The 15,040-nt window shown below is 41.1% G+C and overlaps 1 protein-coding gene across 5 annotated transcripts in view; it reads left to right on the top strand.

Moving 5' to 3' along the window:
* The window catches only part of col7a1l (collagen type VII alpha 1-like), a 113,832-nt gene that overhangs the window by 20,726 nt on the left and 78,066 nt on the right, over nucleotides 1-15,040 (top strand). For all 5 annotated transcript variants that reach the window (XM_054740064.2, XM_054740065.2, XM_015959275.3 and 2 more), the window contains exons 2-13: nucleotides 4,389-4,585; nucleotides 9,227-9,407; nucleotides 9,542-9,701; nucleotides 11,375-11,468; nucleotides 12,131-12,304; nucleotides 12,452-12,615; nucleotides 13,211-13,340; nucleotides 13,410-13,526; nucleotides 13,743-13,898; nucleotides 14,200-14,316; nucleotides 14,433-14,579; nucleotides 14,679-14,798. In XM_054740064.2, the coding sequence (XP_054596039.2) occupies nucleotides 4,510-4,585; nucleotides 9,227-9,407; nucleotides 9,542-9,701; nucleotides 11,375-11,468; nucleotides 12,131-12,304; nucleotides 12,452-12,615; nucleotides 13,211-13,340; nucleotides 13,410-13,526; nucleotides 13,743-13,898; nucleotides 14,200-14,316; nucleotides 14,433-14,579; nucleotides 14,679-14,798 (1,636 nt within the window). In that variant the 5' untranslated portion in view covers nucleotides 4,389-4,509. The remainder of the gene's footprint in view (nucleotides 1-4,388; nucleotides 4,586-9,226; nucleotides 9,408-9,541; nucleotides 9,702-11,374; nucleotides 11,469-12,130; nucleotides 12,305-12,451; nucleotides 12,616-13,210; nucleotides 13,341-13,409; nucleotides 13,527-13,742; nucleotides 13,899-14,199; nucleotides 14,317-14,432; nucleotides 14,580-14,678; nucleotides 14,799-15,040) is intronic.

The following is a 15,040-nucleotide window of genomic DNA, read 5'->3' as shown; positions in this document are numbered from 1 at the left end:
CCCATTAGTTTAACTGCACTTTAATGTGGTATTTTACAGAGCAGTTACGAATTCCCAACTGCCCTAATACCCTTGCTCTCTGAGTCTCTGGACTTAGGCCAGCAGCTTTAATACTGAACTATTATCGCTGCTCTTTGCAGTCAAATTTCTCTGTGAGTAGAGTGATCTGTCTAGTTTAGTGCTCAACAGCTTTTTGTTATAAAAGTCAATGATTAAAGCAAATTATCATCTTATTAGTTTAGGAACTCTATCAGAGCTGTGCTGGCATCCAGCTTGTTTTGAGTGTTTGCTGCACATTTATGACAATAGTGAAGCAGGAGATTAAGCTTTGCCATGAATTTTGGATATTTTTTGCATGCATAGACTTGCTAATGTTTTAAAAAGCAACAGCAATTTTAATCCGAGAGAGATCCTGCAACTTCTGAGCTGAAAGTGCTCGCATATGCTACTGTTTTAAACAGCTGTATATCTGATATGCTGCACCAAAGACATCTGCTGTTGCACGTTCTAGATCAAACCCATGTGCATGTGTGTGTGTGTGTGTGTGTGTGTGTGTGTGTGTGTGTGTGTGTGTGTGTGTGTGTGTGTGTGTGCCATTTCACTGTCACCACTTTCCCACCTACAGGGATAATCCATCCTCTGAAGTGGTGAGGTGGAAAATGCCATTATGTAGAAATAGCTGACGTGCAGCTAGACTTGCAGGCATGACGTGTGTGAGTGTGTGTAAAAATGAAGATATGGAAGAAAGGAGGAAATATAAGGGTGAGGAACTGTAAACTTTAGTTTAGGGAAATATTTAATCCACCTGGAGTACCGATAAACCTTAAGTCTTAGGCACAATGTTTTTTGTTTTTTAGTAAAGACGGGTACACCTTGTGATCCAAGCATTGAAAGAGAAGGATGTCATCTTGAGTGAATGTCTTTGATGTGGGTTTATTGTGGACATGTGTCTGAATGTTTGACTTATGACTTTAGACATTACAGGAATGTCTTGGGGCATCATTGATATGAACAGCAGTGATGTCTGGCATTTATGTAGGTCGTAGTTGGGTCCATTGATCTGGTCCAAAACATATTTTGAACAAATAGACCTCAGCCTAATTACAACAACTCTGATCAGATTTATACTTTGAGTTCTGACCAGTTTGCAAAGTAAAATCCAGATTACGTCAGATTTGCGTTTAGCAGAAGTGCAAGCGTGCTAATGCACTCAAGACACTATTAACTTCATATGTACTAAACAGAGTGCCAACTCTAACAGAGCATGCACCTTCTCCTGATTGCATTAGCTCACGTAGAGTTGGCATGACTAAATAAGAGTGTTTTGGTCATTTTATTCTTCAAACCACAGATGAAACAAATTTTTTATGCATTGCTAACTATTAAGAATCCTTGTTGGTTTTGATGACTTCTTTCAGCTGTAAAAATATAAGGATTAAAGGCTCAGCCCTTATCAACCTGCTGACTAGCTTTGAACACCCAAACACAGAAAACTAAGTGTGCAACACACTCGGGTCATTCATCACACCACATATAAGTTTGTTCGCCTTGCTCTCCAGTATTAAGGCGATGCATGCAGAGACAGATCTTAGATCTGCACTGGTATGTTGGGGTTGGGGGAGTGCAACTTTTTTTTGGCTGTAACAGAGTTCAAGCCCTGCCAGTTTTCACTTCCATCTGCAGAGGTTGTGAACTATTCAGCCTTCAGCCATTCTGACTCAGTCAGACCAGATGGTCGAATCACTCTGAGGAATCTTCTGGAAATCATATTGTTTCATAATGATCTCCTTTTATGCTGTTTCCATATACATTTACAGCTGAAATGTGCTCTCCTGAAGCCGACGAATTGATCTGATGGATGTGTTGACTCTTTAGAGCCAAGAGAAATATTTTATACTGTTTTCATGTTGCTGAGTGAAGGCAGATCTCTCTTTGATTATTTGCACATGCCCGCACAATCCTCAAATGCACATGTAGGTATGTGAGGATTAACAACCTAACGTAAAACACAACAGCTGCACCGTACCTGCAGTTCATTGTTGCTCAGAGCATGCTGCTCTTTGATCATTAGCTCATTCGTTTAATTTGAACAACCCATTACTGCTGTGACTCCTTTTGCCAGTGTGCTGTGTTGATTGAGGAGTCAGATTAGATGCTGATTGCATTTGCTTAAGTGAATGTTGCGCATGTGTCTGTTTTTGTTGATACGTTTACAAGACGCATGAGCTGATTTTAGCAAGACATCAAAATAAATCTAACACAGCAGGACAACATCATTCTGTTTTAACGTCATACTTCATTTCTAAGTGGCTCCACTGAAGCTATTCTACACGTACCTGCAGCTTTATTGCTAAAACAAGGAGGATTTTTCATGCTCCAAATTTTCTGCTCTTGTCAACAGCTGCTCTCTCTCTCTCTCTCTCTCTCTCTCTCTCTCTCTCTCTCTCTCTCTCTCTCTCTCTCTCTCTCTCTCTCTCTCTCTCTCTCTCTCTCTCTCTCTCAAGAACACATGCACTTTCACCAGTGAGACTCATTTGGTCAAAAATGTACCTGTCCATTTCTGAAAGATCACCTGTCTTCCACTCATTCAGAGCTTCACTTTAAAAGCATTTGGTTTTCTGAGCATGCTGCCAGCCTCGCAGCTATATAGCAGGTTTTTTTCTCTTTGCCTCCAAACATTAAAATCGGCTCTCCACCAGTCTGTCATTGGCTGTCAGTCAAGCACAGACAAAGCTTCCAGTCAGTATTTTTTACCCATGGTGTTTTTGTTTCCCTATAATAAAACACATTTTTCAAAATAAAATTGCAGAAACATGAAAAGAGATTATAGTAGTCCGAAACAAAACATGTTTTATAACTTTTGTAGTATAGCATAGTCTACAGTTGACGGCATCAAGCAAGTGCTGCTGGGCGCTAGTGCTAGACAAACTTACTACATTTGCCAATAAAAGAAAACATGGACAGAGTGCTTTGACGCTGATGAAAAAAATCAACCAAAACAAAGTTCCGTTACTCAATACTCAAAGTGCTCAAGCAACATTTTCTCTAACTTATTTTATTTACTCTAAGGTTAGTATTTGTGTCACTACTTTTTACATACCACATATGCCTGGTCAAAAACCTTTTTCATCCATGTTTGGATGCTGTTTAGCCGAGATGTTCAGCTGGACACCTTTGTTTACACAGCTGCTTCCTGGTAACTCCACATCTGACGTTGCTGGTATCAGCTTGTCATTCTTGGACAAAGGACCTATTTCACCGGCAAACTGGATGGAACAAACATATGCATGACCCTTGATCTGTCCCACCTTGTGAAAATGTGCTCTTCCACATAAATACTCCCACCGCTTTGCTTTGTCTGTCTTTAGCTTGACCCGTTTCCCTTTCCAGCTGTTTCATGTGGTCATGGACCTTACCCGACTTTGGAAAAAGGATAAAAAATGTCCCCTCTGACACCAGATCTGGGTATCTAGAGTCCGATTAGTGCTTAGTTCCTTGTTGTTTGAACATATTTAGGAGATGAAATTGCAACTTTGAGATGAGCAGAGCAACTCAAACCCATGCAAAATGCATGCTAGTTTGTTCAGGGCCACATCTCACAATGCATTGTGACATTAGATCACTATCTATTTTTAGCTACTGTAGAATATGCTATTGAACCTAAACCAACATGCTTCAACTGAGCCATGAAGGACTTTCTTCTTCTTTAATGTCACTTACAATTAAGGATTTTTATTTGATTAACGCTATTATCTAAAGTAGATTTTTGTAATATAAAAGCTATAGATAACTAATAATGATGTTTGAATGCACTTTTGATAAATGAAGGTACCGGTATGTGATTTGCAAATAGCAAAAATAATTTAATTGATTCTCATTATTCTGAGAATTCTGAGATGTGCATTGTTTTAGTTTGCATGGATAAATACGTCCCACCTGCATAGAACATTGAAGTAATAAGATGCTGTTTGTTTAGAATTTCAAAATGTTGCTCTATACCTGCAGATCTTTATTGGAATGGTCAAAAACACTTTTCTGGGGCTTCCAGGGATTTGACACATATAAGTGTGATGCGATCTTCCTAACGTATTTTAAATTTCCCAAATAAAGACCATTAATAGCTTATTTGTTTATCTGCAGAAACGTGTGAAGTTTCCTCAGAAATGTTCAGTTCCAGTTGTTAAATACCACGTAGATGCATGTTCTGCTATCTTGTGCTCAAGAGTTGGTGAAAGTCTCATCAATGGTGTAGAAACAATGTTGAACTGCAAAGTGGGACTTCTGCATGAGGCTTACAAGTTTTTCAGGAATTAAAAATGTCTTGCATGTGTTTTATCTTTGAGAGCCATTAATTACACCCCCTCCCTTCTCATCCTGTATAATTTCAGATAGGAGTGAAGAGGTATTTGTAATTGATGGTCGTGGAGTGGAGTTTGAGAGGATTTGCTGAGAGGAGAACCGGAAAGGAGGAGTGGGTGATTGAAGGAGGAAGAAGAGCAGAGGAAGAGTATGGGCCACTCTTTTGTCTGGATGTTTCTGCTGTGCCTCACACTCTCTCATCGAAACGTTGCAGCACAAGCTGAAGGTAAGTGATGATGTTAATACACCTGGACACGACACTCAAATACAACCCCATGATGTCTATTTCATTTATGTTTTCTAAATATTAGCAGTTTTGAATGAAAACCAAGTGAGATCGTCATTTTTATTCACTGATCTCTATAACAGACATGTTAGATTCATACAAAAGAAAAGGAAGAGCTGCTGCTGTGTCAGAGAGAGTCTTAGTTAAACCTTCTCACCTGGACGGATACCGACTGTGGTTTCTCTCCACACTGAGCCTACTCAGAGCATTGAAACCATCGACATAAATATACTGGACAATTCCTTTCCATAGGCTCCAATATCACGTTTTTGAGGCCAAATGGGAGGTGGCCACCGCCGCCATTTTGACGGTGTCACAGGTTCTGTCAAGCCCAGACAATTCCAAAAAAGGGAAGAGAGGTGGAGCTGAGGGTGGGGCTGTAAGGCTGAGATCAACTGGCGACATCCAGTCGAACTAGCTACAAGCTAACTTGAAGCTAACTCTGGCTAACCCAAAGCTAACGTGGAGGTGGGAGCTAAGCTAACGGAGGTAGCAACCTAGCTACAACCAGAGTTAACTGTGCACAACACCAGAGCTTCTGAGTCAGAGATACGCCGGGCTGACCGCTGGGTAAATCCGGGTGGAACACAGAGGTCTCCGAGAGCTCCACAAGCCGACAGCAGCTCAACAGCACAGCAGACAAGTGCCGCTGCAATCAGAGATGCGCAGAGCTGCCGCTGGGGAGAACCGGGTGGAAAGGTTTCCATCCCAGAGCTCCACAAGCCAGCAACCCGCGTATCAAACAGAAGCCGCGATCAGACAGAGATGCGCCGAGCTGCGGGGAGACCCAGCCGGCAGCCCGCGCATCAAACAGAAGCCGCGATCAGACAGAGATGTGCCGAGCTGCGGGGAGGGGAGAAACGGGTGGAAAACATTGGTCTCCCAAGAGCTCCACATGCCGATAGTCGGAACCCAGCTCCACCAACATGTTATATTTCAACCCATTTTCTAAAGTGCAGCATCGTGTTAAATGCACTGGGTTTTACCCTATTACATTTAAATTTCATGGTTAAACAGTACGTGTTAAAATCCAAACTCAGCTCGGCAGTGACCTAAAATACATAAATATAATTTTACTTACCGAAAAAAATGAAGTGGAGACTTCTTGGACGCTCTATTAGTGCAATTAATGCCACAGCAAGTCATTTTGTCCAACAATTGCACAAATAATATCCAAAACAGAATACACACACATAGAGACTCAAAATCCCGGAGCAGTTTCCAAGCCAGACCGAGGCTCTACTGAGGCCTTTCCACGGAGCTAGCTCTGCGGTCATGTGGGTCTGAGGCGGCGGTCACGTGGTCTGATGCTCATTAATTATACAGAAATTTTAGGCTTTTAATACACTTGAACAGAAGAGTGAGAAAAATATCCACCCCCCTCAGAGTTGTCATGAGTGTAAACTAGATAATTTAAACCAAAAACATGTTTTGGTACCAGGCTGTAAACATGCTTATTTCTGCTGTGAAATTGGTATTTTTAACATGGGAGTCAATGAGGATTTGCTCGCTTCTGACACCAGCCCCCAGTGGATGAGGGTGGAACTGCAATTTATTTCATTTCCGGGTTTGCCTCAATTTCAGAGCCGCATTGTGGGGGCTTGATTGAAACATCAGCACGGCTACGCTCTGTGTCCAAACTTGCCAAATCATATCCCAGGTACAGAAACTTCCCCTCAGGGACTATTGGATGCCACCAAAAGGTCAATTAGCCAATCAAAAGTTACATCTCCACCTGTGATATGATTGGAGGAAAGTTGTTGGGCTGAAGTAAACAGTGATGTGAATAAGCCACTAATTTCAATGAAGTTGTTTCCTCTTTGCTCCTGTAAATATTTTTATTGACAACAATAACATAAATGCCATCTCTCCACAGATGCTGTCAACAGTAACCTTTAGTGATTACTTTGCTTAATTACAAACAATAAAGGTGTGTGTGCTTACTTTGAGGATCAATACAGATGACAGCTCAGAGCTTCTTTAATCAATGATTTTAAATTATTCAAGACCAAAGGACTGCAGTTGCGCTTTCTTACAATAAAACAATAGTATTAATTTCTATTTGAATATTTCCATAAATATTTTTTTTCTTCCTTTGAAGTAGCTCCTTAACCTTCTCAGTGGCCTGGTGGAAGAGGGTCTGCTCTGGGACTGGGAGATCGGGGTTCCAATCCCCTTCGAGTCATACCAAAGACTTTAAAAAAATGACACCCAATGCTTCCCTGCTTGACACTCAGCTTTAAGGGGTTCCCGAGCGTAGCTACAGCTGCAGCTGCAGCCAACCGCTCCCCGCGGGGATGGGTCAAATGCGGAGATGTAATTTCACCAGTGTGTAATGATGACTATGTAACTGTCACTCTAGCCACCTGCCCAGGTGTCCATGTGATGGCCCCTGTGTTTGTTGTCATGTTTTAAGCCGGTGAAGCAGTTTGGATCATTTAGAAGGCCATTGTCCCTCCTTGGTTATCCTTATGGTCACCACTAATTCAGCCCAACAGTCAATCTTCTCCAGGTTTTTTTATGCGCTTCACAGGATATTTTATAATGTTTTTTTAGGAAACAAAAAATATGTCATAGCAAAATAGTCACAGGCTAGAAAAAGTTGAATAGTTGCATTGAATAAAACATGATGGGTCTTAAACTCTTATTACTTCAGCTGGTTGTATGGATGTGCATTTGCTCTGCAAAAATGGCTGATGGTCACAGGAAACAGGCCCTTAGTCAGTGCATTCCTACAGAAATGTTTTCCTGAGTCCAGTAACTTCTTCAATCAGCAGTGTTGAGAGTCAATACTCTGCATGCTTTAGATGTTTCTCTGGTGGTCCTGTGGAGCTAATTCAGCCTTTGAATCAGGCATGAGGACATGGACTGGACACCACCAGTTAGTTATTTCTCTCAGCAAGTGCTCGCTTTATTATATTGTATCAGTACCAAGAACAAAAGCTAGCATTACCTGAAACTGATGCTTGTCATGCTAACCCATATAAACTAGAAGCACTGTAACCACAGATTGAACATCACAACATTTTAATTTGACATAATATATTTTATGGCTACACACATCTTTTTATCGATTGAAATGCAGCATGATCCCTTATACTTTAGGTTATTTTTATGTGACAAACAAAATCATTACGCATTTGATAATGTCACAGTATGTCTGAACTTGTTGTCAGATCATTGTACTGACACATATTTGCTGTTCTGCTTTGTGCTGCTCGCGTGGATTTTAGCAGAATATTAGTGGAATTTTAATGAGTGTGTTGACCCTACTGGCTTTATGAGTTCCTCGGATGTACTCTGAGTATTTAAACGTGTTTTCTGCTTCTTGTTGGTGCTGATTGCAGTTGGGCATCGTTAAAGTTTTTTTTCTTGGCAGTTTTCTGCTGTATACGCTGAAGCCACTGAGCTACATCTAATGCGTAAATCAATGGTGGTCCAGCACAATGGTGTTACAACCTTTGAAATATCAGCACAGATAACCTTCAAGAAAACCAATCCTAATCTCTCAGCATGTGTTGTGTCCTTATGCTTGGCACGTCGATCTTGCCTGCCAGCCCAGACAGACAAACTTCTGGATAATTGATCTTGTTTCCACCTCTCTGGCTTTTGTTCGACAGACATGCTTCCAGCGGCTTTCTCTCTCAGGGCATTCACCATGTTTTTAAGAATTGGGATGGTTGTATCTTTTGATATTAAATCTATGTTTTTACTTCTTCGATGATAAATGCTGTTTTGAAGATGATAGCTCAGCACGGGGGAAAGGCTTACAAACTGAGTTTCTAGGCATGTTTTAGCCGCTTTGGTGAGATGTATAGGGGTGTAAAGAAGAACATAATGTTGGGTCGGCATGAGCTGGAGACATATGTTAGCCTTGGCGAATCTTGGGATTGCAGCCAAAGCAAAGAGGCAAGATAATAGAGGGGAGCGAGCTTGGTAATCAAATAGAGGACAGGAGAGAATCGCTTATCACTTACAGAACAATCAGCAGAGCCTATCTTTTATTCACTAGCCTAATCAATGCTGTCGTCACTTTGCTTTATTGCATTTGTAATGCCAGAATATTGACTTGAGGTGTCTGCAGACGCAGCAGATTGCGAGCGCGTGTGTAAATGTGTGTGCATGCCTGTATCCCGTAGTGGTTTGCTGTTTCCCTTTTGTATTCAAAGGCATCTAAATATCTCCAAACTCAGCATGTTAAATGTGATTGTTGAGCAAGGCAATTGACCCTGATTTTAGGTGTGTTTACCTTATTATTCTAAGCGTTCCTCATTGCTGCACTAAAGTTTTATTGCTCAGAATATTGATAGTCTCTTTGGCTCACTTGTGTCTCATTAAAAATTCATGGGGATTTGTGTGGCGATTTGGCTACATGACAAAAGCAAGTGAAAGGGAAATGTGGTGGAACAAGGCTGCTATCTGGTGGTCGGGGTGGGAATAGAGCATGTCTCATGTGTCAGTACAAGATAAATCCTATAGACACGAAAGCTTTTTTTTTTAGATATTTTAAAGATTATTCATAGATGCATTTTTCTCCTCGTGCTGCTTTATCCGCATCAATTCACTGTTTTTATCTCTCAGCTTGCAGGACGGTGGTGCAGGCAGACATAGTGTTTCTGGTGGATGAGTCATGGAGCATGGGTCATACCAGCTTCTCCAGAGTCAAAGGCTTCCTCTCAGCCATCATCTCCTCCTTTCAGGACAGTGTGCTCGGACCTGAGGGGGTTCGCTTCGGAGTCACCGTCTTCGGGGATGTTCCTAGGTAGTCGAGCGTGAGCCGATGACAACTTGTCAAAGTCTTTTTATTTTTTCTCAGCAAGTTCAACACGCAAAATCAGTGTTTCCTGTTTCATCTATTTCAACATGACCCAGTTTTGCTTTATCCTTGATGCACAGGATGCGAGTTGCTTTGACAGATTACAGTTCACTGGAGGAGGTGCTCAGAGCTGTCAGAGACCTCCCCTACGAAGGTGGATCCAGGAGGACAGGCAGCGCCCTCCAGTTCCTTGTTGATTCTGTCTTCAGCCCTGCCATCAGCCGAGATTTCACCCCAAAGGTACAGCACTTTAAACACTGAAATAGGTCACGGGTAACTGCTTGTTTGTGACACATGCAGCATGATCATTGTAAACCGAACAGTTTAAAACCAGGTGAATATTTTACAAACATGGATGATTTTTGACAGAAACATAAGCTTCAAAATCGTGTACTTATAGTGTTTTCTGGTGTGGAGGGTCTGTTTTTGTGCTCCACAGGACATCTTAGAGCAAACAAACAAAAAAGTGGTCCACCACTTAGGCTTAAAAAAATTATCAGGTGTCTGCCGATGACAGCAGCCTTTTCGCTTTCTTTACTTGAATGGGTGTCAATAAGGGATAACTTGCTATAAATTGTAGACAATGTTAAAGAAACCGTAAAAGGTTGGATCTGATTGATTTGATTCCACTTGTTTATTCAGTGCTGGGTTTCTGTCTTTATTGTGCTGGATCACATTTTTCAGTTTTGAAAAATGTGATCCAGATTTTCTGTTGACAACATGAAGTCAGATTTGTTTTGCACTTGTGCCATTTTCATCTCCAAAATATTGTTGCATTATCTTGTTTAAAAATTCAACAACTTCCCAGGAAAATAGTTGTCTTTGTTGGAATCTCTGAGTGCGTTTCTGCATTAACGCTGCCATAAGCAAATATAGATACTGCAGTGTTTTCCCCCTTGTTGCTAGCCTGAAACGTTGTTGCTCTGAAAGTGCAGGAATTGATTTTAATAATAGAAGGAAATTGTCAAGATAAAATATTGAGTTTAATGTCTTTGTAATGAAAGAATAAAACACAAACAGCATTCCTTTTATGTTAGCATTCTTGTCCAACCTTTATGACTTTGGCTGTTTACCTCGTCTCAGAGGTGCACGACAGAAACACACTTTAATTCTAACAGCTCCACTTTTATCAGCACTCTTTCTCCAATAAGCCTAAAATGTTCATGCTATCTCAGTAACAGATTAGCATTCAGATTGCCTTCCTGTGTGTGTGTGTGTGTGTGTGTGTGTGTGTGTGTGTGTGTGTGCGTGCGTGCGTGTGCGTGTGCGTGTGTGTGTGTGTGTGTGTGTGTGTGTGTGTGTGTGTGTGTGTGAGTCATCTTTTAGCAGCATACTTGATGTCTGGTGTGAGAGAACAGGAGATGAGACTGACATTTTGAGCTGTGCAGCCTGAGCAAATGAAAAAGAGCAGCCACATTTGCATTCTCTCACTTGAACCTTGCTCACTGTCAGAGAGATGAACTTTGAATGAACTAAGTGCATTCTTAATAAGTATAAATTATGATTCAGTTACAAGCCAGCATCCTTCTTGTTCATCTTTTGCTTTGATTCGTGTAATCGTGTCTTTAATTGAGAAGTCTGGAGGATTTTTGCACGAAAGCTTTTCATGACAAAAGAAAATGCTGTTTAGAGGGTAGATTTAAGCAGTTAGTCACACCAGCAGAAGACAATAAAACAAATGCATTACACGTACAAGACTGTGGTAGGAATACATCTAATGAATCTGGATCACATGCATTAATAATGATGTACAACATTGTATTTCTTTTAGCCTCAAAATGCATCTAAATTGTGCCACAAAATGCTACTTTTGATGTACTAATGAATATAAACATAACTTATCCATGAATTACCATCATTAACAGTGACTTATCCTGCTTTTGCATTTAATTTTCTTCCTCACCGTTATGCAGATTGCAGTTCTGATCACAAATGGCCGATCAGATGACCAGATCGATCCTGCAGCCAGAGCAGTAGCCGACAACGGAATTACACTGTTTGCAGTAGGTGAGTCTGGAAGTTGATATTGTGAATTCCTTCAACATTTCCACTGCAGCAGCTTCTCAGATTTTATCGGAGCTCTGCTGGCTTATCTGCAGTGTTTGCGGTTAGAAACTTGTGTCCCGTACATTGAAATTCATGAATTCATTGTGGGTTTTTGCGTGCCCGTGTTTCCTCGTTCAAGACTAACTGAATGAATTCATGCAAAGTGTGTGTGTTTGCAAAGATGCATGTGAAAAGTGATTAATTCATCTTTTTTTGTTTATGTTTGAAGGAGCACTTTCTAATATTGTTGCGTCAGCTTTTTACCCCCTCCCACTCATTTCTTACACACATTCACCAACACACAAGCTGAGCACTTATGGCTCACAGGCAGCAGCAGTGTAATAATTACTAATTGTTAGGACTTATGCATGTTTAAAGTACATGTTGGAACATTTCTAGTTCTAAAAACTGGGTTTCGCATGGTGCAATACTGTCCCCTGGTGGTCTCAACAAAATCACATCACAGAAACAGGGATTGTTGGATTAATATAGTCATAATAATGAACTAAAATCTTACAGAAATCCAAATGAACTTTTATATCTAAACCACTAAAGTTAATCATGAGCATTATTGTTGACTTCTGTGTCTCACATATCTTTCCGCTGTCCTCTTGTTCATCCAGGTGTTTGGGGAGCTGATGAGTCAGAACTGAGGAGGATTGTGTCCGAACCCCATGAGGAGTATCTGCTGCCAAGTGTTGACTTCTCTCTCTTGGAGACCATCCTTCCCAAACTGTCCCGCAGATTGTGTTTTAGTGCCTCTGAACCACCGCGGCCTGTTAAAGTCCCCCAGCCTAGTTAGTTCCATTGAGCATGCCTAAAACACAATCTGATTGAAAACAGTGCATGCAATATCCAGTGAAAAGCAGTTACTTGCTTAATTGTAGCTTATTTGATACATCAAGAAACACTTGACACTTATTTACCACTCTGCCAAATTGTAGGTGTGGAGCCAGTGGTGGGTCCTAGAGACCTGCAAGTGAGCGAGCTGGCCCACAGCTCCCTCAGGCTCACATGGAGCCAGGCTACAGGGGACGTTACAGGATATCGCCTCCTGATTACACCCCTCAGCCCCAAAGGATATCTCCTCTCCACGCAGCAGAGACAGGTGAGGGCTGTTAAATGTATTGATCTTAAGATGCAGAACAGTTTATATACACTGTGGATTGAAACTTAGGTACAACTCAAGCAAGAAAAGAAAAGAAATAAAGTGTTTCAGTTGTTTTTCATCAGATGAATCATCATAGACCAAGAATAATCCTTCAACTTGTGCAAAATTGAATCACTCTGCTCGGTTTGAGCACTAAAGAGACCACTGGAACTGCTCTTGTTGGAAGTACCCCTCCTAACATAACTTGTCTGCACATATTGACCCCATAAGTTCCTATTACTGTCCTCTCAGCCTCCAACTCATAACAGCAGGTCAACAGTAATGTGCTGAAGGGTAAAGTAGTGACTCATCCCTGCTGCAGTCTCAGACGACTGTGCAGTTCCAGTCAGCCCTCACAACTCATTACAACACTGCACTAATGAAATCAGCATGAATTGTGGAGGTAAAAACATGTTTTTTTTATACTGTAAGTGATCTCTCCTGCAGGAGGATGCAGCAGTGTGAGGGTATAAAATACACACCAGAAGTAAACTTCCAATCGAATATATCCTCTTTTTAATTCTTACTTCTCCTTCTGCTCTCTTTGTGGCAGCTGGATTTGAAGGCGGATGTCAGCACAGCCATTGTGATGGAGCTGAGTCCTAACACAGACTACTCTCTCACCCTCTACGCCGTCTATCCCAAACTTTTGGGGAGCTCTGCAATGGTCACAGTAAAGACAAGTGAGTTTCACACTAAGTGGATTTTCATAATTCTAATAGAAACAAATTTGAATATTTTTTGTCTTTTAGCTTCTTTGCCCAAAGTGTCAAACTTCCGTGTAATTGAGGAGGGTCTGTTCTCGTTGCGTCTTGGTTGGACGCCTCCTGTAGGGAAGCTGGTTGGATTCAAGATCTTCATCCCCAGATGTAAATTGATCTTTGCTGTTATTTGCCTTATTGCAAATGCTTATTGAAAAATTCTACCAGGTCACGTGAATCATATTGACATATAATCCTTAAATGTTACAGCTTCAGTGAGTCCTTGGTGAAATTGCATCTATTCAATTTGACTCCAGCTTTTATCATTTATGTCCATTTTATGCTTTTGTTTTGATTCTTTTGGGTCTCTGATGTGCTCTGCAGCTAACAGACCAGGATTTACTTATGAGCATCTGCTCTCTGGAGACGTGTCTTCTCATGTGATTGACAGCCTGGAAGAGGATAAAAAGTACACCATCAGTATTTATGCCATTTACCCTCAAGGACCAAGTGAACCAATATCATTAGTAGGCAAAACATGTACGTTCACCGCGTCTAAATCTCATTAACAGTACTGTATCATTTGCTGTACGGCATCTGCATGATCATTTTATAACTCATCACAAGCACATGTCAGAATGTAGTACCACCATATTTCCACAGTAGGGGGGTGTTGCTTAAGAAAATACCTGAAAGTACATTTAATCCCTGCCCTGGTACAGCAATGAGGAGCATGTACTAGTTTGACTCAGTCGAATCAGACTGTTTGTATACATGCATGTTTAAAATAAATATAAATTATGCCTTTTTAGCTTAAATATGTTTTATTTGTCTGTATTAGTAAAGTTAGTACCAGTTAAGCAGTTCCTGGTGCAGAATGCAACAACAGACACCGTCCAAGCAAGGTGGGCATCAGTCAAGGGAGCCACAGGATACCGTCTGACATGGGCATCCGCAGGTTAGATACTTTTGCACCTAACCTGCTTTTCCTTTATTTTAAGTTGATGGCTTTTCTTAGGCAGAACGTTGATCTGCATTCAGAAGTTATGTTTTTGTTTTATTTTATGCCGGCAGATGGCCACATTGAGAACGTAAACCTCGACGACTCCTTCAACTTCTACATGATTCAGGGTCTCCATGCTGGCTCCGAGTACACCGTCACTATCAACCCCATCTTTGGAGACATCGAGGGGCCCGTCACCACCACTGACGTGAAGACATGTAAACAATCAAGTTATCAACCTAACTTTTGTCTGTTACCCCTTACACTTTTATTTAAATTGATTTTCATGTTTATTTATTTATTTTTTTGCTGGAAAGTGGAAAGCAGTGCAGTGCAGACTCTGAAGGTATCTGCTGTAAGCACAAGTACAGCTGTCGTCTCCTGGAACAGTGTCCCAGGGGCCACAGGGTACAGGCTGGCATGGGGCCCCACACCAGGTGATTACACTCTTACTTTCTCTCAAATTGGATGCTCCACCTTTAAATAAAGTCCGTACTCCATGGTGACAAGATCCAAGTCCTCTCTGCTCATTACGGATTCATGACAAATTCATACATCTTTCAGCTTTCATCATTAGTATACACAGCAAGGCACAAGATTTATTACTTTCTAGCTCATTGTCTCTCAATAAGAAGCATGGACTTTTGAAAAGCTAATACTTATTTCTAAAGCCAAAGAA

Source organism: Nothobranchius furzeri, chromosome 1, assembly GCF_043380555.1.
Source record: "Nothobranchius furzeri strain GRZ-AD chromosome 1, NfurGRZ-RIMD1, whole genome shotgun sequence".
In the NCBI taxonomy this organism is placed as follows: domain Eukaryota; kingdom Metazoa; phylum Chordata; class Actinopteri; order Cyprinodontiformes; family Nothobranchiidae; genus Nothobranchius; species Nothobranchius furzeri.
This window is presented reverse-complemented; position numbering and strand designations above follow the sequence as displayed.